The sequence below is a fragment of the Nuphar pumila genome, chromosome 7 (genome assembly GCF_984573655.1).
Source record: "Nuphar pumila chromosome 7, dmNupPumi1.hap1.1, whole genome shotgun sequence".
NCBI lineage: Eukaryota > Viridiplantae > Streptophyta > Magnoliopsida > Nymphaeales > Nymphaeaceae > Nuphar > Nuphar pumila.
Window position 1 is genome coordinate 106205057 of NC_143255.1, and position 23960 is coordinate 106229016.

General features: G+C 40.2%; 1 protein-coding gene across 2 annotated transcripts in view; it reads right to left on the reverse strand.

Moving 5' to 3' along the window:
- Positions 1 to 419: 419 nt before the first annotated feature.
- The window catches only part of LOC149832787 (S-adenosyl-L-methionine-dependent methyltransferases superfamily protein), a 50269-nt gene continuing 26728 nt past the window's right edge, over positions 420 to 23960 (reverse strand). The window contains exons 4-8 of one of the 2 annotated variants that reach the window (XM_090012587.1): positions 14636 to 14715; positions 5549 to 5609; positions 5294 to 5409; positions 2382 to 2514; positions 420 to 1034 (exon numbers count right to left, since the gene is read on the reverse strand). In XM_090012587.1, the coding sequence (XP_089868713.1) occupies positions 752 to 1034; positions 2382 to 2514; positions 5294 to 5409; positions 5549 to 5609; positions 14636 to 14715 (673 nt within the window). In that variant the 3' untranslated portion in view covers positions 420 to 751. The remainder of the gene's footprint in view (positions 1035 to 2381; positions 2515 to 5293; positions 5410 to 5548; positions 5610 to 14635; positions 14716 to 23960) is intronic. The other variant, XM_090012588.1, reaches the window with a different exon arrangement.

Sequence of the window (23960 nt, forward strand, 5' to 3'; positions counted from 1 at the left end):
CCGATTTGCATTTTAAAAAGCTCAAAAGTCAACAAAACCACGTGGCATTCATCCAAAATGCAAACAGACGACCACGATGTCGGCATGAGCAAAAACGCTCATGTTCAGCATGACCTAATCTGCTTCGGACATTTGTGGGATTTTACCACTTTCAACCGTACAAAATCCTCACAACCTCCTCCAATTTTGGAGGTCAGCAGTTATCCGATCGGATAAGTCATGCAAATTCCACCAAAAACAAGAAGTCGGTGGCATCCAGAGGCCTGCAAAACTCTCTCTCTATCTCTATCTCTCTCAAGTTTTGTCCTTTAGCATTTTTACCTACATAAAGACTAGAATGGAACACAGCATCTACTTTTAGCAAAGTGCTCAGCACCACTTTATACCCCACCTTGAATAGAAGAAAGGAGAATCCTCATATCTGCAAGCATATCTCTCCATATCCAAATCATAATAAATGTCAAATAGAACACATTAGTTAGGCTTAAACAAGTAGTTGTGGCAGACAATCTCCATTAGCAAGCGAATCCCTTCAGCAGTGTCCTAGGATGCAAACAATCTTGGGATCGAATGTGAAAAAACAAAGGAAAAATGTCGATTCCAACAAGCATATAGAGGTGCTATGCATCTAGAAGTTTAGGTGAATATATTTTCCTATATTAAATTGAATCTATTTCCGTATCAGCAGAGGCACTACAAGTTTCACATCTACTTCCAACTTGACAAAAGGCAAGTTCTCATCAGCTCAAATTTAGAAGGTTATCCGTATCATCAGTGGGTAACAGTGATCTGCAGCATAGTTGGGCCAAGAAGAACCCTCACCATTTAGGAACTTTTGATGTAGACCAAAAACTTTGCTGTCATAATTCTCCGCCACATGAACTTCTAAGCCCAACTTCCTCACTTGCTCTAGAAACATGTCCAATGTATTGCCTCTCCTGGGGCTGAAGAAAATTGCCTCAGAATTCTCTGAATCTTTTAACAAGCATCTAACTGTATAAGCAAGATCAGCATGGAACTCCTTAAAAAAGGTGCTGTAGCAAGACAAGGAAAAGAGTAACGATGTGTAAATACACATGCAAGCAGTAACAGAAACAGCAAACGATAATTTTATCCAGATAAAAGCAACATATTAGCAATCAAATATCTGTACCTATTTAGATGGATGAAGACATGAAACCAGGAGGCTTTGAGCAAGCAATGTGCATGCAAAGGACATGTTCAACACATCTAACACAACATATCTAAGTTAAACTGTTATGAAAATTTTTAGCTAAGAAATAAAAATAATTAGGCAGAATGGTCTTCACAAATGGAAAAATGCCAGATATAAATGGTTTTACCCCTCCACCACCGCGCAGATCACCTGCGTGGCCAGCGGGTGGTTGTGAAAGTGTTGAGATGAAGGTTCCCGATCAAACCCAGCTGGCACACAGGTGTGTCTGAAGCTTTCGAAGGTGGGCCATGTAAGGCAGGTGATTGTGGGCCCCACCCAGGGCTCGCCTCGCTAAGTGGTGGGTCTATTGATTGACTGGTTATCGGTGAAGATTCCTCATCATAAAAAAAAAGTTTTACCCCTCCATCGCCAACCATTTTAAATCTTTACCAGTTATGGCAACTACAAAATCTAAATCCAAAGCTCGTGTACACAGTCGGTGTTTGGGAATTAACAGAAAGAAGAAAGGAGACTTTGGGGAAATAATGTCACACCTTTACATGGGGCAGTGAATTCTTGTTTTAGCTAGATTTCAATCACAAAAAGCAGTCAAGTAGATCCCCTGTCTCTTACAATGGGAGATCTTGATAAAAGGACGTGTTCCAATAAATAAAGGAATTCTCCTAACATCTTGAGGTAATATGTACATGCAGTGACCTATTTTGTGTCTCATTTAGATGTCATACATGATCATTGTTTTGCAAAGAACTAGTTGAGGTGCCATTCAAGGATCCTGTTATACTGGAAATACCTAATCATATATACCAAAAACCATATTATTATGCACTAAAACAGCTTTAGCACATCCTCAGTATAATATGAATGAAGGAAAACTGAAGAAATCATCTTCTATTAGAACTATCTGTATGGACGCTTAATGGCTGAGTTTTGTGCATGCAATATGAATTATCACGTGGCCTTATCATGATACCCTGCCAACATGAAATTTCACCAAAGTTTATCAGGCATCAATCACACACATACACGCACATGCACTCACATTCCATGTTACAGATTGTCGACAGCATTCATAATGATTTTCATATAAAATTGTGAATTCAGACATCTCTAGTTCTTTGATTTGTGCATGACAGAAGAACCAATCAATCACTTGTGGAATAAAATATAAGATGCATGATGAACCTTCCAAAAGAAATGGAAATACCAGTCACTAGCAATGATGATATCAAAGTGGTTGGATATATCTGCTGCTTGTTTTTTACCCCAGTGCAATACCAATGATTTTACTATAGTATCACCAAAGCTATTTGAATTGGCACAGATATTACACTGGATATCTGTATGCAAAGGACTAAGGATAAACAAAGGATAATATTAACCATTTTTAACAAAGATTCAATGCAATAACAGGAAGTAGGCTTGAGCAAGCAGACATTCAATATAACGAGAGCAAGATCATAAAATGAGAGAGAGAGAGAGACTTTGAACCAGAGTTACCGGAAGCGCCTAGGTAAGTGGGGAAGCGCACTTCCCGGAAGCGCGAAACGTCGTGCTTCCGAAACGCGCGGGGAAGCACCATTTTTTAATGGGAAGCATGCTTCCCTTTTATGGGAAGTCTGCTTCCCAATGTTACCGGAAGCGCCTATCCAGTAGGGGAAGCGCGCTTCCCCGATACACATTTCAAAAGCACGAAACGTCACGCTTCCGAAACGTGCGGGGAAGCGTTTCCTTTTTTTGGGAAGTGTGTTTCCCTTTTATGGGAAGTGTGCTTCCCTTTTATAGGAAATGCGCTTCCCTCATGCTTCCCCCTCGCTTCCCTCTTTTTTTCATTTTTTCCCATTTTTTTAAAATTTGTTTTTCGCTTCCCCCTCGCTTCCTAGGTCGCTTCCGGTTCGCTTTCGAGACGGTTCGTGATTCGCTTCTAAGTCGTCCCACGCTTCCCACTTCCTAAATTTTTGAAAGTACCTCGCATCCCGCTTTCGCTTCCTCGACTGGCAACCATGGCGCTTCCCATCACGCTTTCCCGCGCTTCCCCATTTTTTCAATTTTTTCGTTTTTTTGTTTGTTTTTTTTCGCTTCCCCCTTGCTTCCTAGGTCACTTCCAGGTCGCTTCCGAGACGATTCCTGACTCGCTCCTAAGTGGTCCCACGCTTCCTGCTTTCTAAAATTTTGAAAGTGCCTCGCTTCCCGTATCGCTTCCTGCTCCCGCTTCCTCGACTGGCAACCATGCTTTGAACTACAATAATAATTGGTGGTTTACTCTTGTTTGCATATATCAAGTAACTGAAAACTAGATCTAACACTTTAGTTACATTTGCATGGCCTATGCAAGCAGGCATAGACCTGATTTTGCCAATAAGCTAGAAAGTAAGAAAATAAATGGCCCACACTAAACAAAGATAATCATGGTTCATAAATAGCGCATGTTGTCTTATCAACCTTAGCACAGAAAAATAGGAATGAAGTCATGCCATAGATGTATCAAGGGCTAGTTTTGGCTTTTGGTGATCAGATTCATGAAAACGAAATGTGGACCATGAACATGTATTATTGCTTAGCACCATAGCCAAAAAATTATGTTATTTGAAAAATAATTGAACACTAATATCATATTTTCAGATACCTCTGGCTCTGGTTGTGAATCATGAATTAAACTCCAGTTTTTCAAATATTGCAATTTCAACATGTTAAAAAACGTTTAGTTGTTTTAAACAATTGTTGTGTAGTCTTTGTGTACACTCTTACAACTTATCATAGATTCTCCTATTTGTATATGTAAATTTTTACTATCATTCTAAGTTCTAACCATTGCTTACACATCCATATACAGCATTATTATCAAATAGATGATGTCTTCAGACGAATTCAGACCAGGGAAAGTTCAACTCCACAAAAAGTTTTGCTCTTGATTCACCTCATCTCATGAGAAACTGATCCACTAAAAACAACTTTTACATAACCATAAGAACACAAATTTTCTTCCTCATCCACAATTAGATTATTAATTTCAAGATGATCAAAGGTTGTATTACCTTAGTGTTTACAAATAAAAACCTTAACTCTCCTAGACTTCTCAAGAATACTCATTGGTGGATAAAGGAAACAATAATGAAAGAAATTATGACGGTGTAAGTGATGCCAAAGGAGAAGGTGGCTGCTGCAAGAGTAGAAGAAAATTGACTGAGCTTCAAAAGCTAGAGTTTAGTACATTTGGACATTTTCAAAGAGATCACAAACTTTGAAAGAGATCAACTTTATCATGGATATTTAAATAGAACAAATATATCATCCAACTAGAAATTAATGATGTAACTAAATTACACTAAACTTTCCCCTCACTTTGTAATTGAAATGGTCAAATATCTGCAACTATCCTTGAGAGAGTTTCAAACGAGATGGCTGGATAGAAATGTCATAGCATCTTAGCCAAGGAATGCATATTTCAATCATATCAAGGGACTATTCTCCACTCCATCACATTATATCTGAACCTAGCTTGTTGTGTACCATAGCAGGTTGATTTTGTAGTTCATTGTCGAGTGAAGGGAATTAGTGGGTTGAATAGGGTGGTATTTTCTTTTCACTAAGACTGAAGGGTATATTATTTTACAAGAACAAAAAGTAGCATAATGGAACCAAGAGATATTTTCTTTATGTATATGCTACTAGCAATCAAAACTTGTTCAAGCTTAACTAGTATTTGATCTAGAAGTATGATGTATGATAATTTTCCATCATCATATTCATTGAACTTGAAAATACAGACTTCAAGATCACCAAGCAAAATACCTAGGTTTCCATCCTATTATGATAATTAGCATTGACTAACTGATTGAGAGTATCTATCATCAGCTGAAAGATCATAAAGTTTAGAAGCAACATCATCACTAATAAAACCTCCCCAGATTGCCTAAAGTTGTTTCACCTTTTCTCCCATTTTTTGCAGCAAACCTCTTAGGAGCAAAAGAATAGTTGTACCAGACTGAAGAATTAACAGGTTCTAAAACCATACAAGGTAACATGTTTAATCTGGCAATCCCGGTAATCAACTTCTAACTGATCCCTTACAAAAGTTGTATCTAACATCCAATCACTGTCAGTCAATTATGAGGATACAGTCAACAACTTGAGGATTCCCATCAGATATGATAACTTCATATGCATCTGTGCTTGCTGCAACAGCTAGTCCAGCTAATCCATATCCTGATCCAAGTTCCAGAATTCTTTTAGAGCTGCATGATTTTTTATGAAGAAATTAAACTAAGTTGAATGCTAAATGGAATAGCATAAAAAAGATTATCAAACAAGGAGAGGATATTTAATGAACTATAGCCAACTGATAAGATAGCATTTACATAACCATTGGCCCACCTGAAAATATCTGCATGAGTCAAACAATAATATGTTAGGACATCCTCTGATGGCCAAAGACCTGAAAATATCAATAAAGATATCAAATTGTATTAAAATAAATCATGATTCATTTGGATTCAAGTGTCATGGCCATCACACCACCCAATATTTTGTATCCATAATCTAACCCAAGAACATCATTTTCAGCCTTGACCAAACATGTGTCTGTAGTATCAATACCATCAATCAACTGTATGAGTAGATTTATAATCCATGAGTTTGAAAATCCTGTAACTTGAATATGCATTTTCTGTTTGTAATTTATATCTTTCTGTGGACATTGTTATTACTATTGCAGGGATACAAGATTTAATAAAGAGGAACAGCAATTGGTGGTGACCATATCCAAGTATCTGGTTTTGATATGAGGAAACTTGATGATCAATATGCAAAAACACTAGTGAACTTTGAAATCAGCATTATGCAAATTTACAACAATTAATGTGGGTGAAGCAACTGTGTCTGAAAGATTTCTGTTGGTTGATAAATCCAGTTTGTACTGTATCACAATGTTTAAAATCAGGTGGCTAAGTGTTACACATCAGTTAACAAGATTTGAAGTTACAGAAAGTTAATCTTTCTCAAGAATGTTACATACAGCTAGTTTGATAGATGTTAGGATGGTTGAATCATTTTCTTGTATGAATCATTAAAGATATGTATGAAGGAGTAGTAACCAATGTCCGCACTTGTGGAGGGGTGACAACCAATTTTCCAATAACGGTTGGGTTACATCAAGGATCTGCTTTAAGCCCTTTCCTATTTGCGATAGTGATGGATGAGCTTACGAGATCAATTCAAGAAAATGTACCGTGGTGTATGTTGTTTGCTGATGATATTGTTTTGATTGATGAGTCTAGAGCTGGGGTTAATGCTAAGTTAGAATTATGGAGACAGACATTGGAAGCTAGAGGTTTTAAGTTGAGTAAGAGTAAGACTGAATATATGGAATGTCGGTTTAGTAAGCAACGAAGTAGTGATGGGAGTGTAGTGAAGCTTGGTGAGCAAGATATACCGGTGAATGATTATTTCAAATATTTGGGATCCATCATTCAAAAGTATGGAGAAATTGATGGAGATGTAAATCATAGGATAAAGGTTGGGTGGATGAAATGGAAAAGTGCTACTGGAGTGCTGTGCGATCGTAGAATGCCATTGCGGTTGAAGGGAAAGTTTTATAGGACGACTATTAGACCCGCTTTACTATATGGTACGGAATGTTGGGCTGCCAAGAGACATCATATTCAAAAAATGAGTGTAGCTGAGATGCGGATGCTTAGATGGATGTGTGAAAATACAATAAAAGATAAGATTCGGAACGAAGAGATACGTAAGAAGGTAGGTGTTGCACCCATTGAAAATAAGATGCGAGAGAATCGTTTACGGTGGTTTGGACATATTCGGCGAAGGCCTAATGATGCTCCAGTTAGAAGGTTGGAGAAATGGGAAAATATATTAGTTAAAAGAGGTCGGGGTAGGCCTAGGAAGACTTGGATGGAGATGATAGGAAAGGATATGAATGCTTTGAACCTCACCAAGGACATGGCGTTGGATAGAAATGATTGGAGGAAAAGGATTCATGTGGAAGACCCAAAATGAATTTCTTTTTTGGTTCATATCGCTGACCCCAATTGTTTTGGGATGAAGGCGTAGTTGTTGTTGTTGTTGTTGATGATGCAGAACAGGCTGTACCAGAGCAGGTTGAACCGCGCGACCGTGGCACGGCCAGGGAACCCGACCCATCACAGGGAATAGACGATTGGATCCAGCAGCAGGATCCGCTCACAGGTGAGGGGACCCGATGCAGAGATGTAATACGCACCTATTCCAGAAGAGGGAAGACCCGGTTCCAAATTGAAACGGTCTCGGGTCCGGATCCGGATCTGGACCCGAGACCCGGACCCGGATCCGGTGATCAGCTTTAAAAACCCTGTCTAGGGTTGCGTGAGGGGACCTTTTTTTGAAGAATAAAAAGGCAGTTTCTTTTCAGCAGCATTCCTTTCTTTTTTTTTAGTCATTCTCTTTGCTTCCCTGTTACTGTCAGTATTTGTCTTTACCTTTCATTTTATTAAGTACCTAGTTCATTGTTATTGAGATTGAAATAAAAGGAATCCAGCCTCGCCGTCGTGGTTGGGCATTGTTACTCCAGCCAGTTTAGTGCACAATCGTGTGGGTATTACCTTTCACAGCCACCATCTGCAAACGTGAGGGCTGAAGACTGCATCATGTGGTTGTGCCTTCGCTACCTTCGGCAAAACGCGTGAAGGCTGCATCAAAGTGGTATCAGAGCCGGCGTCCACCTTCATCAGCGAGATGGCTCTTGAAGCAGGGACCGATCCTGCACGAGGCGAGGAGCGTGAGGAGACTGGCAGCGAAGATCCAATGCTGCGCGTGATGGACGTGCTGACGAAAATCTAGGAGAATATGCTGCAAATGAATAGAGACATCGCCGGCCTGTCAAAGCGACTGGACGGGTTTGATGAGCGTCTAGAAGCCCTTGAATCACCCAGGGAACAACACGCAGCAACAGGCGCAGATCTGGTGGACGGCACGACTGCAAGTTTGAGCCCCAAATTTTTTTAATCCTGTCAACCGACGCAACCCCAGCATAGTCGTGTCGCTGCGCTCTCGTCGGCTACGATGCCCACCACCGATCCGGGTATTCTCCAGCTGCACCAGGGAGTTTCGATAAGCGACACCTCCCTTGTGGGGGTACCACAACCAAGGCAGCGAACCCATGTGGCTGCGTCACAGGTCGGACCAGCCCTGCAGGGGCCCAGCGTCCTGCTGGGTCCACCTGTAGGTTCGGGCTCGGTGTATCAACACCCTCCGATCACGTCGCGGGTCGGCCCGAGCCAGAGGGACCCCAGCATTACGCTGGGTCCACCTGTAGGCTCGAGCTCGTGGCATCCGGCTGTACTTCAGGCCAGGTCGGGACGACAGGGCCCCAGCGTCATGTTGGGTCTCTCGTCGAGCCCAGTTCTGTCGGCCCAACCTGAGAAGGAAATCTTATACCCCCCTGACTCAGCGCGTGGAGGCCCAGTGACAGTGTACCCGCGCACTGGAGCAGGAGGGCCCCTTTTGAGTGGGTCGAACCCAAGAGGGTCCGGTCCAGCCTTCACGTCTGCAGGGCACAGACCCAAATCGCTGGGACCATCCATTGGGTCTCAGAGAGCGGGTCTGGGCGTAGAACCCCTTCACCCGGCTTACCCAGTTGGGTCCGGTTCGCGGGCTGCCCCGAACCAGATCCAACCCATTATTTTTTTTCCCCAAAATGGATCCAATGCCGACCCAGACCCATATCAGACCCGGACGGAGCTCCAGTTTGGATTTGAGTCGGGTCACAACCAGACCCATAACCATATGGATCGCAGGTCGAGTTCAAGCCAAGCCTCTTATCCCCACAACTCGATCCTCGATCCTCGATCCAACCTATCCATATCTGGGTCCGACAACTAGTCTAGGAATAGATCCACATCCCATCGGGAGAATCAACCCAACAATATCCCAACCAGACCCTGTACCCAAACCCGAACTAACCCATCAATCCAACCCTAACCCAGAATCCAATACCATACCTGATCCAACACCAGTATCCTAACCCAAACCCATATTATGCCATTCCTACTCACCTAGAACCCGCGGCCCACCAAACCCATCCACCTTACCTTGGACCTCCTGTCATCCCGGTGCCCCAACGCCGGCCGCAGATGGCTCCCGCCCACGGGCAAGCCAGACCGAGGCAGAATCAGCAGGGACCGGCTCGACCCAAGCACCGACCACCCATCGGTGGAGTTCGTCAGCATCAGTATCCAGGTGAGCAGTACCGCACAGAGGGCGATGAAGCAGTATGGGACGACGATGTTTTCTGGAACGAGTATCCTACAGGAATGGTGGAGACTCGTCAGCAAATAGCACCCTTCCACTTATGGGGTGAAGCTGGATCTCCCAGAGTTTGCGGAAAGGTTCGATGCGGAGCAGTTTTTCGATTGGTCTTATGTCGTGCAGTTCTTTTTCGACTACCACACTGTCGTGTCTCTCTAGCGTCTACTCGGTTGAGAGGCCTAGCACAGACATGGTGGGTGGAGCTGCAGCGATCGAGAAAGAGGCAGGGACTCGAGCGCGTACAATCGTGGGAGGAGATGCAGAGATTAATACAGTCAAAATTTGTGCCTTCAGATCACGCCGAGAGGGCCTACAAGGAGTACCTGACCCTGCGTCAAGGCACCCGAACTGTGGCGGAGTACACTGCTGAGTTTCATCGTCTTTCCCTACGTGTGCAGGTTGAGAAAACTGCCCGCCAGCAGGTCACGAGGTACATCTCTGGTTTCCATTCTGCTATTTCTTACGATTTTAATTGTATCACAGTTGAGACGTTAGATCAGGCAAGCAGTTATGCCATGAACGTCAAAGAAAAGTTAAAAAGGAGGCAGGAATATAGGACCTCCAGTAGTGACCAGTCCAGTCGACCTAAGTCGAGTTTCCCAACCAGGGAAGCAAAACCTAGAGCAGACCTTAGCAAACCAGACCAATCAGGACCTGCATACAATACCCGGTCCAAAGTCAAACCTAGTGAGTCGATCATTCGTTGTTTTAGGTGTCAAGAGTTAGGACATGTCGTGTCTAAGTGTCCCACTATGAGCAAGAACACCCATCTCGTAAAAGGTATTGTGGAGTCAGCATCTGAGAGTGAGAACGAGTCTTTGGTTGAGGACGAGAGGGAAGTTGTAGAGTTCGACGGTAACGTCAAAAAATTATTGTTCATCCGTCATGTGTTGACCGCACCCCGAACATCGGCCCCATCAAAATGGTTGAGGAATAAAATTTTTAGAACACGGTGCAACTGTGAGGGTCACGCGTGTGATGCTATCATTGATACCAGGGCATGTGAGAACATGGTGTCCGAAAGCGTAGTGACTACCTTGAAACTCAACACCGATAAATTGTCCCAACCCTATAAGATGGCTTGGTTCAAGAAGGGAAACGAGGTCCCCATCACCCAACGATGTTTAGTCCAGTTTTCCATGGGAGAACACTACCACAATGAGGTGTGGTGTGATGTAGCCCCTATGCACGCGTGCCACATCCTTTTAGGATGTCCCTGGCAGTTTGATCGCAAGACAATTCACGATGACTGCAAGAACACATACTCTTTTATCTTTAAGGGCCATAAAATAGTCCTTCTCCCTATCAAAGAGACCGGTTTCCCCACTGTGGATAAGCCTGAGCGAGTCCCCAGGCTCGTGGGCCTCTCTTACCGATCTTTCTTAAACCATTGTCAGAAAGATGGCTATTGTTATGCCATGGTGGCTAAGCCGTCGATGAGTACGTCTTTGTCCGTTCCCGCGGACGTTGCCCCTCTTATTGAGGAGTTTTGCGACATTATGCCAGATGACTTGCCTAATGGGTTGCCTTCGATGAGGGTGGTCCAGCACGCCATTGATTTTATGCCGGGATCGAGTCTTCCTAACCTCCCCACATATCGCATGAACCCCTCTGAGCATGCCGAGTTGTTGAGGCAGCTTCAGGAGTTACTGCAAAAGGGTTTTATTCGTGAGAATGTGAGACCTTGAGCAGTACCCGCCCTACTCACCCCTAAAAAAGATGGGCCCATGCACATGTGCGTTGACAGTCGTGTGATCAATCACATCACGATCAAATACCGTTTTCCAATCCCTTGCTTAAACGATATGTTTGATATGTTGTCCGGTGCCTCCATTTTCTCCAAAATAGATTTAAAAAGTGGGTATCACCAGATTCGTATCCGGGAGGGGGATGAGTGGAAGACGGCATTCAAGACACGTGATGGGTTGTATGAGTGGTTAGTCATGCCCTTTGGGTTATCTAATGCCCCAAGTACTTTCATGAATACGATGACCCAAGTGTTGCGTCCGTGTATAGGAAAGTTTGTTGTTGTCTATTTTGATGATATTTTGATTTATAGTTCGTCTTTATCAGATCATTTGAGTCACATGCGCCAGGTCTTAGAAATTTTGAGAGAAAAATTGTATGTAAATGCAAAAAAGTGTGAGTTCATGACGTCAAGTGTCGTGTTTCTAGGTTTTATAGTGTCTTCTGATGGAGTTAAAGCAGATCCTGCGAAAGTCCGTGCGATCATAGATTGGCCTACCCCAAAGACTATCGGAGAGGTCCGTAGTTTCCACGGGTTAGCCACTTTATACCGTCGTTTTGTGCGAAATTTCAATACCCTCATGGCCCCTATTACAGAATGCCTAAAAGGTACTAGTTTCCATTGGACGTCTGCCGCAGGAAAAGCCTTTACGATCATCAAAGAGAGAATGACTAGTGCCTCTATCTTGGTTCTCCCTGATTTCAATGCAGTCTTTGAGGTCGAGTGTGATGCCTCTAAAGTGGGAATTGGTGTTGTCTTAAGTCAGAATCGCCGACCTGTGGCTTTCTTTAGCGAGAACCTGACTCAAGCCAGGTGTCAGTATTCCACTTATGATATTTAGTTTTATGTCATCGTACAAGCCCTTCGTTATTGGAGGAATTATCTCATTTATAAGGAGTTTGTTTTGTACACGGATCATGAGGCATTGAAGTACCTGAACAGTCGGAAGAAGCTTAGTGCCTATCATGCCAAGTGGGTCAGCTTCTTGCAAGAGTACACATTCACGATTCGTCATCAGTCGGGTACTCTGAACAAGGTGGCTGATGCTCTTAGTAGGAAAAACAACCTTCTGATGACTATGTCAGTGCAGGTCATTGGGTTCGAGGAGTGCAAGGAGTTATACCCGACGGATCCTTATTTCCAGCAAGTCTGGGAAGGGTGTCTCTCCTCAGATTGCACCATAGACCACCGTTTTAGTATTCATAATGGTTACCTCTTTCGTGGGAACAAGTTATGTGTGCCTGATTTTTCTCTTAGACTTCAGTTGATTTCTGAATTACATGAGGGAGGGTTAGCTGGGCATTTTGGACATGATAAGGCGTTCGCTCTGTTAGATGAATGATACTTTTGGCCCAAAATGCGCAAAGATGTCAAGTTCCTTCAAGGTTGTCATGTGTGTCAAGTGTCTAAGGGTCATCGTCAGAATAGTGGGCTGTATACCTCGTTACCCATTCCTGAGCGACCGTGGGAACACGTGTCCATGGATTTTATCGTGGGTCTTCTCAGAACTCCACGTCGTTTTGATTCAATTTTAGTCATTGTTGACCGATTCTCCAAAATGGCTATTTTTGTTCCGTGTAAGCGAACCACCGACGCTTCATTAGTAGCTTCCTATTACTTCAAGGACGTCGCCCGCTTCCATGGTTTACCCCACACGATCACCTCCGATCGTGACATGCGTTTTATGAGCCATTTTTGGAAATCCTTGTGGGCCTTATTGAAAACCAAGCTTCAATTCAGTTGTGCGTACCACCCACAAACTGATGGCCAAACCGAAGTTGTAAATCGCACCTTAGGAAACTTGTTACGGAGTTTAGTAAGGCAAAATGTCAAAACCTGGGACCTATTCTTGCCTCAAGCCGAGTTTGCATATAACAGCTCCATCAACAGATCCACGGGCAAATCTCCTTTTCAAGTTGTTTATGGTCGGTCGCCCACTCATGTCGTAGATCTAGCTCCAGTGTCCAGGCTTTCCGACCCAGCCACAGACGCCTTTGATGTCGTTGAATACATGTGTGATATACATAGGCAAGTCTGAACCAAACTCGTTGAGAGTTACGAAGCGTACAAAGCTTTCGTTGACCAAGGTCGTCACGACAGCCAGTTTCAATTCGGTCAGTTAGTTTGGGTTTACCTACGTCCAGAGTGTTTCCCAGTCGATACTTATAATAAACTGAGCCCTAAGAAATATGGCTCCTTCAAGGTCCTCCGGCAATTGGGTCCAAATGCCTACCTCCTTGAACTGCCCGAAGCTTGGAACATTTCTCCGATTTTCAATGTGTCTGATCTATATGCTTACCGTGGGGACAACAAGTCGTCAGAGCCGACTTCTTCCCAACCAGGGGAGAATGATGCAGAGCAGGCTGTACCAGAGCAGGTTGAACTGCGCGACCCTGACACGGCCAGGGAACCCGACCCATCACATGAAATAGACGATCGGATCCAGCAGCAGGATTCGCTCACAGGTGAGGGGACCCGATGCAGGGATGTAATACGCACCTATTCCAGAAGAGGGAAGACTCGGTTCCAAATTGAAGCGGTCTGGATCCGGTGATCAGCTTTAAAAACCCTGTCTAGGGTTGCGTGAGGGGACCTTTTTTTGAAGAATAAAAAGGCAGTTTCTTTTCAGCAGCATTCCTTTCCTTTTTTTTAGTCATTCTCTTTGCTTCCCTGTTACTGTCAGTATTTGTCTTTACCTTTCATTTTATTAAGTACCTTTTTCATTGTTATTGAGATTGAAATAAAAGGAATCCAGCCTCGCCGTCGTGGTTGGGCATTGTTACTCCAGCCTGTTCAGTGCACAATCGTGTGGGTATTACCTTTCACAGCCACCATCTACAAACGTGAGGGCTGAAGACTGCATCATGTGGTTGTGCCTTCGCTACCTTCGGCAAAACGCGTGAAGGCTGCATCAATGGATAAGGGCACCAAGTTGTTAGCTACAATGGGCACTATTAGGTATCCAACATTGTAGGCTCATCCAGACTTAGCTTATGCATTTTTTATTTGATTGTAGATATAAAACTGATCTTAGGGGTGAACACTAATGGTAATTAATTGTGTCTCTGACATGAAGAAAAAAATTGGACATATTTTGGGTGCTTTTAACTTTTCCAGAAAGGAATTTTGATCCAGACACTAAATAGCCCATGTATGTTTATTTTTCCTTGTAGGAGATGCTTTCAAAAGTTTGAACCATTACAGTCATTGAAAAATATCAAAGCTTAATACACAGAATGCCTCCATGAATCGGAAAGGGGCTATATATGGAGACCCAAATGATATTTATCAGTTACACTTTAGTATGAAGGCAACAAGCTTTTAGATATTCACATCATAACTTGAAAATAGACCTCTTCGAAATAGCAAGCCAATATAGGTGAAAAGTAACACAAGAATTAAGTACAGCTTACAAACAAGTCCAGTGTTGTCAACATCATGTATGTTAGAGATCTCAAAATCCTGGAGTCCCACACGATATTCTAGCCTTTGGCTGCAATCAAACACTTTGGCTGTTAGCAGCGGCTGATGATGACAGTGAACATACATACATACATAGGGCCACTAGAATATGAGAACTAGAGTGTGAACCGAGATTTTCATGGGTTTTTTTTTCTTAAATCTGACAGTACACATGTGATTTACTGTGAAAGATCCTTGCCAATAATGAAGTTTTGAAATAATTTGATACTTCAAATACTCAAGACATATGATAGCATAAAATAGCATTTAAATGCTTTACACCACAAAAGAAGAGAAGTGCAACAAATGCACTGTTTTTATAAAAGGAGACAAAACCCCTCTATGTTATTCAGTTACAAATGGGCTCACACCCTTATTTATAAAGCCTGGCAACCTATGTCACATGGGTGCGGGTGCGGGTGCGACACGGGTGCGGCACAATTTTAAAATTTTTGGACACGGGGACTCGGCAAAATATATATATATATATATATATATATATATATATATATATATATATATATATATATATATATATATATATATATAATTTTATTTTATTTTTAAAATGCCACAGCACAGTCTGTGTGACTGTGCACAGTCCTGTGCACTGTGCACACTGCACAGACTGTGCACAGTCTGTGACTGTGCACAGTCACAGTCTGTGACTGCAGCACAGTCACAGTTTTTATATATATATATATTTTTAAATAAAAAATATAAAAATTTGGTTTTTTAGGGACATTTTTGGACTCGGTCAAAGTTGACTGAGTCCAAAATGTGGACGGACTCGGCCTGGACTCGTTGACCGAGTCCGACTCGACGTTGACCGAGTCCGGGCCGAGTCCGAAGCCACACCCGAGTCCGCACCCGTGTCGGGGCGTGTCGACTCGGGTGCGGCACCTCCTTAGCTGAGTCCGTGTGACATAGCTGGCAACTGTGTACAAACTGTTGTACACCTAACTGTACAGAAATAGTACATAAAAAAGATAAAAATGAAAAGTTACAAAAATAAGAAAAATTGAAAAAAGGAAGAATTACAATCATATTCAAAAACATGAATATGCATAAAATGTAAAAATGACTAAAATGCCCCTACAGCTAATACAAAAAAGAAATATATATTTTATATATATAAGAGATGGATACATGTACATGTATATGAAATATATATGTATATGTATTTTCTTTTATACATATAAAATATATATAGAAAATACATTGTCTTATGAATTTCAATTTAGTACCCCCCTCAAACTTAGGGCATAATGACCGAAAGTTTGCCAAGAAGGAAGTTGAATCGCGGAGAGCATAACGATTTGGTGAAGAAATTTGTCAGCTGATATTCTGAAGTTATATATGGAAGATCTATGATTCCTTTCAAATATGTGTCTCGGACATAGTGGCAATCCATCTCAATGTATTTGGTCTGCTAATGAAATGTGTAGTTTTTGGCAATATAAATTGCATTCTTGTTATCGTAACATAGCCTGGTGGGCCCTTCTACATTAATCTCCATATCTTTTAGTAGCTGATGAATCCATACAATCTCCATGATAGTAGCTGTTATGGCTGGGTATTCAGCTTAGGTAGAGGATAACGATACATTTTATTGTTTCTTACATCTCCATAAGATTAGTAAGTCTCCTAAAAACACACAAAAGCCAATGATGGAGTGACGGTTATTTGGATCACCTTCCCAATCAGAATCAGTATAAGCTATTAAATTTAATTCAGAGAAAGAGGATAAGAATACCCCCTTATTCAACGATCCCTTTATGTATCTGATGATCCGCAGAATTGCACCCATATGAACGAATGTTGATGCATGTTAAAATTGGCTTGCAGTATAAACTGCATGTGAAATATCTGGTCTAGTAATATTTAAATACATTAAGGAGCCTATAAGTTGTCTGTAGGGAGTGGGGTCTTTGAGAATAATTTTATCATCAATTTTCATTTTGGTTCCTACTATTGCAAAAGTTTCACAAATTTTATCATCTGTAATACCTGACCTGTCAAGAATCTCAGAAGGAAGTTTAGTTTGAGATAAAAAATAACCTCTATATGAATATGTAACTTCAATTCCCAAAAAGTAGGTCAAAAATCCTAAGTAAGACATTTGAAATTTATCTTTTAAAATAGATTTTATGCTCTTAATTCCTTTAGAATTGCTTCCAGTTATTAGCATATCATCGACATATAGAAGCAATATTACTAGTCCTACGTTGAATTTTTTAACAAATAAAGCGGTGTCGGTAAAACATGAGGAGAAACCATTTTTCAACATTACAGAGTTAAATCTATCATACCAAGCCTTGGGCGGTTGTTTTAGTCCATAAAGTGCTTTCTGGAGACGAAGTATTTTTCCTTTAAAAGTCTTCATTCCTGAAGGAGCATCCATATACACTTCTTCATTAAGATCGTCATTTAAAAAGACGTTTTTAACATCCATTTGGTAGATGTTTCATTTTTTAATAAAAGCGATAGTAATGAGGCATCTAACAGTAACCATTCGTACAACAGGGGCAAATGTTTCTTCATAGTCAATCATTTATTCTTGACTATATCCTTTGACTACTAGACGAGCTTTATATCTTTCAAGAGATTCATCGCTCTTGGTTTTGACCTTAAACACCCATCTACACCCTATGGTTTTCTTACCCTTAGGAAAATCTTAAAATTCCCAGGTCTTCGCTTTTCTGAGAGCTCTAAGTTCATTATCCATAGCTTTTATCCATTCAATACTTTTTTTGGCTTCATCAAAGTTTTGGGGTTCTACATATGAGCGAATGGCACTAAGGCAAGCCCTATGTTTAGGTGTGAATGAATCATAAGAAATGAACCTAGAAGGGACTTTTCTATTTCTCTTAGTTCTTCGTGAATTTTCCTCATTTGAAGAGGTAGTTCCACTAGATTCGTTATATTTTTCTATTGTACTTCTAAAACTATTTTTATCTCTATAGGAATATGTGATAGGATCATTAGATGTTCCTTCATCAATATGTTGATAAGTAGGTGGGTGTAATAAAGAGTTATTTTTCTCAACTTCATTATCACTAGAATCATTATGTGGGAACTCATCATCACTAGCATCATCATTTCTAGATAATAACTTAATAAAAAGGAATAATCCATATTTTCTTCATGAGGTTCACATCTTTCAAAACCACTAACATTTTTCAGAAAACTCATATTTCTGAACACATATAATTTGTCGTTTTTATTATCGTAACATCGAAACCCCCTTTGAGTTTTGCAGTAACCAAGAAAAGCACATGTGATAGCTTTTGGTGAAAGCTTATCATTCTTATCCGTAAGAACAAAACATTTGCATCCAAAAATTCTTAACATATTATGATCAGGTTCTTTTGTGTACAACATTTCAAAAGGCAAAATTTTGTTTAATTTTTTGGATGGAAGCGATTTATGAGATAGACAGATGTGAGAGTTGTCTCGGCCCAAAAAAAATTTGGTTTGTTTTGTGAAATAAGAAAGGTTTGAGTAGTTTCAATAATATGTCTATGTTTCTTTCGGCTAATCTATTTTATTGAGGTGCTTTCGGACAAGATTTTTTATAGAAAATTCCTTAACTCTCAAGATATCTTTTGAATTCATTTGATAGGTATTCTCCTCCAGAGTCAGTTCTAAGAATTTTCAAGTCACCATTAAATTGGTTTTGGATCATCATATGATATGGTTTGAATGTCGTAAATGTGAAGAATCCTTGCAAACAATCAAGTTTTCAAATAACTTGATACTTCAAATACTCAATACACAAAATAAATTCACAGTGTATATAAGCTTTACACCACAAAAAAAGTGCAATAAATGAACAGTGTTTATAAGCTTTACACCAAAGAAAGTGCAATAAATGCACAGTGTTTATAAGCTTAAGGAGAGAACTCCTTACTGTAATACATGCATACAATGGGCTCACATAACCCTTCTTTATAAGCATACTTAAGCGACGTTGGGCTATTCCCAATGGCTCTTATTAGAGACATTGGGAATCAGCCCAACGTCTATCTTTTTAAAATTGTGTACACAGTCAGTGGCTGACTATTGTACATTGTACACAGCTATGTCACAAGGATTCGGCTAGCAGGGTGCCGCACCCGCGTCGAGTCGCGTCGGGTGCGGTCAACCCGATCCTAGGTGCGTTGACCGCACCCAGGATCATTTCGATCCATTTTTGTTTGGATTTTTTAAAAAAAAAAATTGCCCTACGAAATGGGCTGCAGAATTAAAAAAAAATATTCTGGACAGCTGCTTGTTGCTGCTGCTCTTGTTTTATAAAGGGGCACTTGTGTCCACAACATCTGACGAGCTTTGTTGGCATCCCATGCTATTCCTGCCTCCAAACAATTAATTCACAGCGTTGGAAAACATATTGTTAACTTGGAAATGATGATCCATCTTCCTCAAAAATTAAAACCAAAATTCAAGAGCCTTTGGAAGTCTTTATGCTTCAACCAACCAAATCCTTTTTCGTCAAGGATTTTCTCTCCATAATAAATGATAATAAATGATAATGATGGTGGTAGAGTAGAGCCTTGGTGGCTATTAGTATTCACTTTTCTCCTAACGAGGTGCTCTAGCCGTAGCCTTGTGTAGACCTCTCTTTTCCACATGTCAAATCCAATAAATTTTTTTAGCTGTCATCTGTGTGCAACTGTATATAAAATGAAATTTGAAGAACCCTAGGCGTGGCGTGGCAGTGGCGTCGTAGGCCTCGTGAAGACTCTCTCTCCAATAAACCACGTCAAACCTTTCGCTTATATTTTTTTTTGTGAAGACCAGAGAGTTTCAGACATGATTGAATCATGACAGTCAGCAGAACGCAGCAGGCTGGGTCGATCAGATTGCCAATCCTTTCGGTTCATCAATTTTGTCCCGTTGAGCTAAAGTACACAAGCAGAACGTGGGTAACAAGTCTTCACCATATATATATATATATATATATATATATATATATTACATTTTTGCCCCTGCCGCACCCCCGCACCCGGGTTTTTTGGAAGTGCCGAATCCCCGCACCCGCACCCGCACCCATGTGACATAGGTACACAGTCAACCACTGACTATGTACAAAAACATGATATAAAAAAAACAAAAATAAGAAATGAAAAAAAATATAAAAATAAAAAGGAGGAATTGCAATCATATTCAAAAACATGAATATGTATAAAATGTAGAAATGACTCAAATACCCCTACAGCCAATACAAGAAAGAAATATATATTTTATATATACAAGTAGATGGATACATGTACATATATATGAAATATGTATATATGTATCTTCTTTTATATATATAAAATATATATAGAAAATACATTGTCTTATAAATTACAATTTAACACCCCCCCCCTCAAACTTAGGGCAAGATGACCGAAAGTTTGCCAAGGAGGAAATTGAACCGCAGAGCACACAAAGCTTTGATGAAGAAATCTGTCAACTGATATTCTGAAGTTACATATGGAAGATCTATAACTCCTTTCAGATACGCTTCCCGAACATAGTGACAGTTCATCTCAATGTGTTTAGTCCGCTCATGAAAAGTATGATTTTTGGCGATATATATTGCACTCTTGTTATCACAGCATAGCTTGGTGGGCCCTTCTATTGAGATCCCCATGTCTTCTAATAGTTGATGAATCCATACAATTTTCATGGTAGTAGTCGTCATGGCACGATATTCAGCTTTTGTTGAGGATAGAGACACTTTTTGTTGCTTCTTACATCTCCATGAAATCAGCGAGTCTCCTAAAAACACAAAAAAAAACAGTGGTAGAGTGACGGTTATTTGGGTCACCTCCCCAGTTAGAGTCAGTATAAGCAATTAATTTTAATTCAGAAAAAGAGGATAAGAATACTCCCTTGTTTAGTGTGCCTTTTATGTATCTCACAATCCGCAAGATGGCACTCATGTGAACTGATGTTGGTGCATGTTGGAACTGACTTGCAGTATGAACTGCATGAGAGATATCTGGTCTAGTAATACTCAGATACATCAAAGATCCCACAAGCTGTCTGTAGGGGGTGAGATCGGAGAGAGGAATACCATCATCAATCTTCATTTTGGCTCCTACTATAGTAGAAGTTTCACAAACCTTATCATCTGTAATACCTGACCAGTCAATAATCTCAGAGGCAAGCTTAGTTTGAGATAAAAAAATACCCTCTATGAGAGTATGCTACTTCAATACCCAAAAAATAAGTTAGAAATCCCAAATCAGACATTTCAAACCTATTCTTCAAAATTGATTTTATGCTTTTAACCCCTTTAGAATCACTTCCGGTTATAAGCATATCATCAACATATAAGAGCAGAATGACAATCCCTGCATTGGTTTTTCTAACAAATAAAGCAGTGTCAGTGAAACAAGAAGAAAAACCATTTTCTAACATTACGGAGTTAAATCTATCATACCAAGCCTTGGGGGCTTGTTTTAAACCATAAAGTGATTTTCGAAGACGAAACACTTTCCCTTTGGGAGTCTTCATTCCTGGTGGAGCATCCATATATACCTCTTCATTCAGATCACCATTTAGGAAGGCCTTTTTAACATCCATTTGATAGATGTTTCATTTATTGATTGAGGCAACGATAATGAGACATTGGACAGTGACTATTTGGACCACAGGGGAAAAAGTTTCTCCATAGTCAATCCCGTATTCTTGACTATATCCTTTTGCAATTAATCGAGCCTTACATCTCTCAAGAGATCCATCGCTCTTAGTTTTTACCTTAAATACCCATCTACACCTTATTGCTTTCTTAACCTTAGAAAGATCTTGGAACTCCCAAGTCTTTGCCCTGTTGAGAGTTGAAAGCTCACATTCTATTGCTTTCAGTCATTCATCATTCTTTTTGGCTTTTTCGAAGTTTTGGGTTCTATATAGGAATGAATGGCGCTAAGGCAGACTCTATGTTTAGGAGTAAACGAATCATATGAAATAAACCTAGAAGGCATCTTTCTACTTCTCTCAGTTCTTCGCAGGTTTTCATCATTTGTTGAATTAGACCCACTAGGTTCACTGAATTTTTCAATTGCACTCCTAAAACTATTTTTATCTCTATGGGTATATGTTATAGGATCTCTCAATGCTCGTTCATTTCTATGTTGGGAGATGGGTTGATGGGAAGAGTCATCTTCTTTATCATTGACGTCATTATGAATGAAATCGTCATCACTATCATCATCATGTGCTAACATTTCAAATAAAAATGAATAATCCATGTTTTCTTCAAAGGGTTCACTCCTTTCAAAACCATTAACATTTTTCAGAAAACTCACATTTCTGGAAACATATAGCTTGTTATTCTTAATATCATAACAACGAAACCCTTTTTGGGTTTCAAAATATCCAAGAAAAGCGCAAGCAATGGCTTTTGGTGAAAGCTTATCGTTCTTGTCAGTAAGAACGAAACATTTGCAACCAAAAATTCTCAACCGACTATAGTCGGGTTCTTTGGTATACAATTTTTCAAAATGCGAGATATTGTTCAAGTTTTTAGAAGGTAGCCGATTTATCAGATAAATAGATGCTAAAGCCACTTCAGCCCAAAAACCTTTTGGAATGTTTTGAGAAACAAGTAATGTTCAAGTTGTCTCTATTATATGTTTATGCTTCCTTTCGGGTAATACATTTTGTTGAGGGGTTTTGGGACAAGATCTTTGGTGAAGAATATCGTGACTTTCAAGATAATTTTTAATTCACTTGAAAGGTATTCTCCACCAGAGTCAGTTCTAAAAATTTTTAGATTTTCATTGAATTGATTTTTAATCATCATATAATAGGTTTTAAAAATCGAGAAAAATTCATATTTATGTTTAAGAAAATAAATCCAACAATATTTCGTTTAGTCGTCAACAAAAATGACATAATATGCAAAGCCTCCTTTTGATAGGACGGGTGTCGGTCCCCATACATCCGAATGGATAATTTCAAAAGGTCTTGTTGTAAACATAGATCTTTGACAAAAAGGCAATTTTTTCATTTTCCCAAGAATACAGTCATTATAAGTGAAATCACTTTTACATAGATTTTTAACAAAAGGTAAATGAGAAATTTTTGCAATATTTGGATGTCCAAGTCTCTTGTGTCACACATTAATATCCTTTTGTTGGACAACATTACAAAACGGGTTCTTTGGAATTTGAAGGGAATCGACATAGTATAGATCGTTCTTCCTAGAGCCTTCCCCAATCAATCTCCCGGACCGGCGATCCTGTATCCAACATTTGTTAGATGAGAACTTTATATCACACCCATGATCCGAGAGATGAGAAACAAAAAGCAAATTTAAGTTTAATTTGGGTATAAATCTAATTTTTGGAATAAAGAACCCTTGTTTTTTAAAATTTCCTACTCCTTTTACTTCAAGAGATGTTCCATCCGCGGTTGAAACAAAAGATGGAGAGAAATTTTTTTAGTATTCGGAAAAAGAACTAAAACTTGGGGTCATGTGAAAAGAAGCACCCAAATCTAAAAGTCAAGAGGTCTTACCGGGAGGAGAAGAGGTTGACATGGCGGCTCCGGAAATAACCCCTTTTAGAAGAGGTTGAAGTGCATCCACAATTTGTTGCAATAAAAGAGCTTCATTTGAAGATGACGAGCACTCTTCCTTTTGAGGTTGGGATGTAGTAGCTATGGCAAGTAACTTTTTCCACTTTGGGCAAATAGGCTTGATATGCCCCGGTTCCTTACAAAAATGGCATAAAAGCTTGCTATAATCCTTCTTCCCTCCTTTACCACTTGAGTTTTGATTCTTGAAGTGAGGAGGCTTGTAGGTCCTTAAGTTGCTCCCCGGTCTTGAGACGGCATTAACTCCTTCATTTTCTTCATTATAGGAAGGTGTAGCTAGAACACTGGGGTTGTTCTTGCTTATACCCATATAAGTCTCTTCCCCACTTAGTTTAGTAATTACATCTTCAAGAGAGGGAGAAGTGAAGGCGGATAAAAGAGAAGATCGGATTTGTTCGAATTCAGGCCTAAGCCCATTCAAAAAATTAAAAAATCTATCTTCTTCCAATTGTTTATGATGAAGCTCTATGGCTTCTCCACTCCACTTGGGTTCGAGCATAGCAAAGCTCATCCCAAATAAAAGAGAGTTCCGCAAAATACTCCCTTATAGTCATCTCTCCTAAATGAAGAGATAGAGCTCTCTTTTGGAGGTAATATTTATGAGACAAGTCTCTAGAGGTGTACATCTTCTCAAGGTACTCTCACGCTTGAGAAGTCTTCTTAAACTTGATAATATTGGCA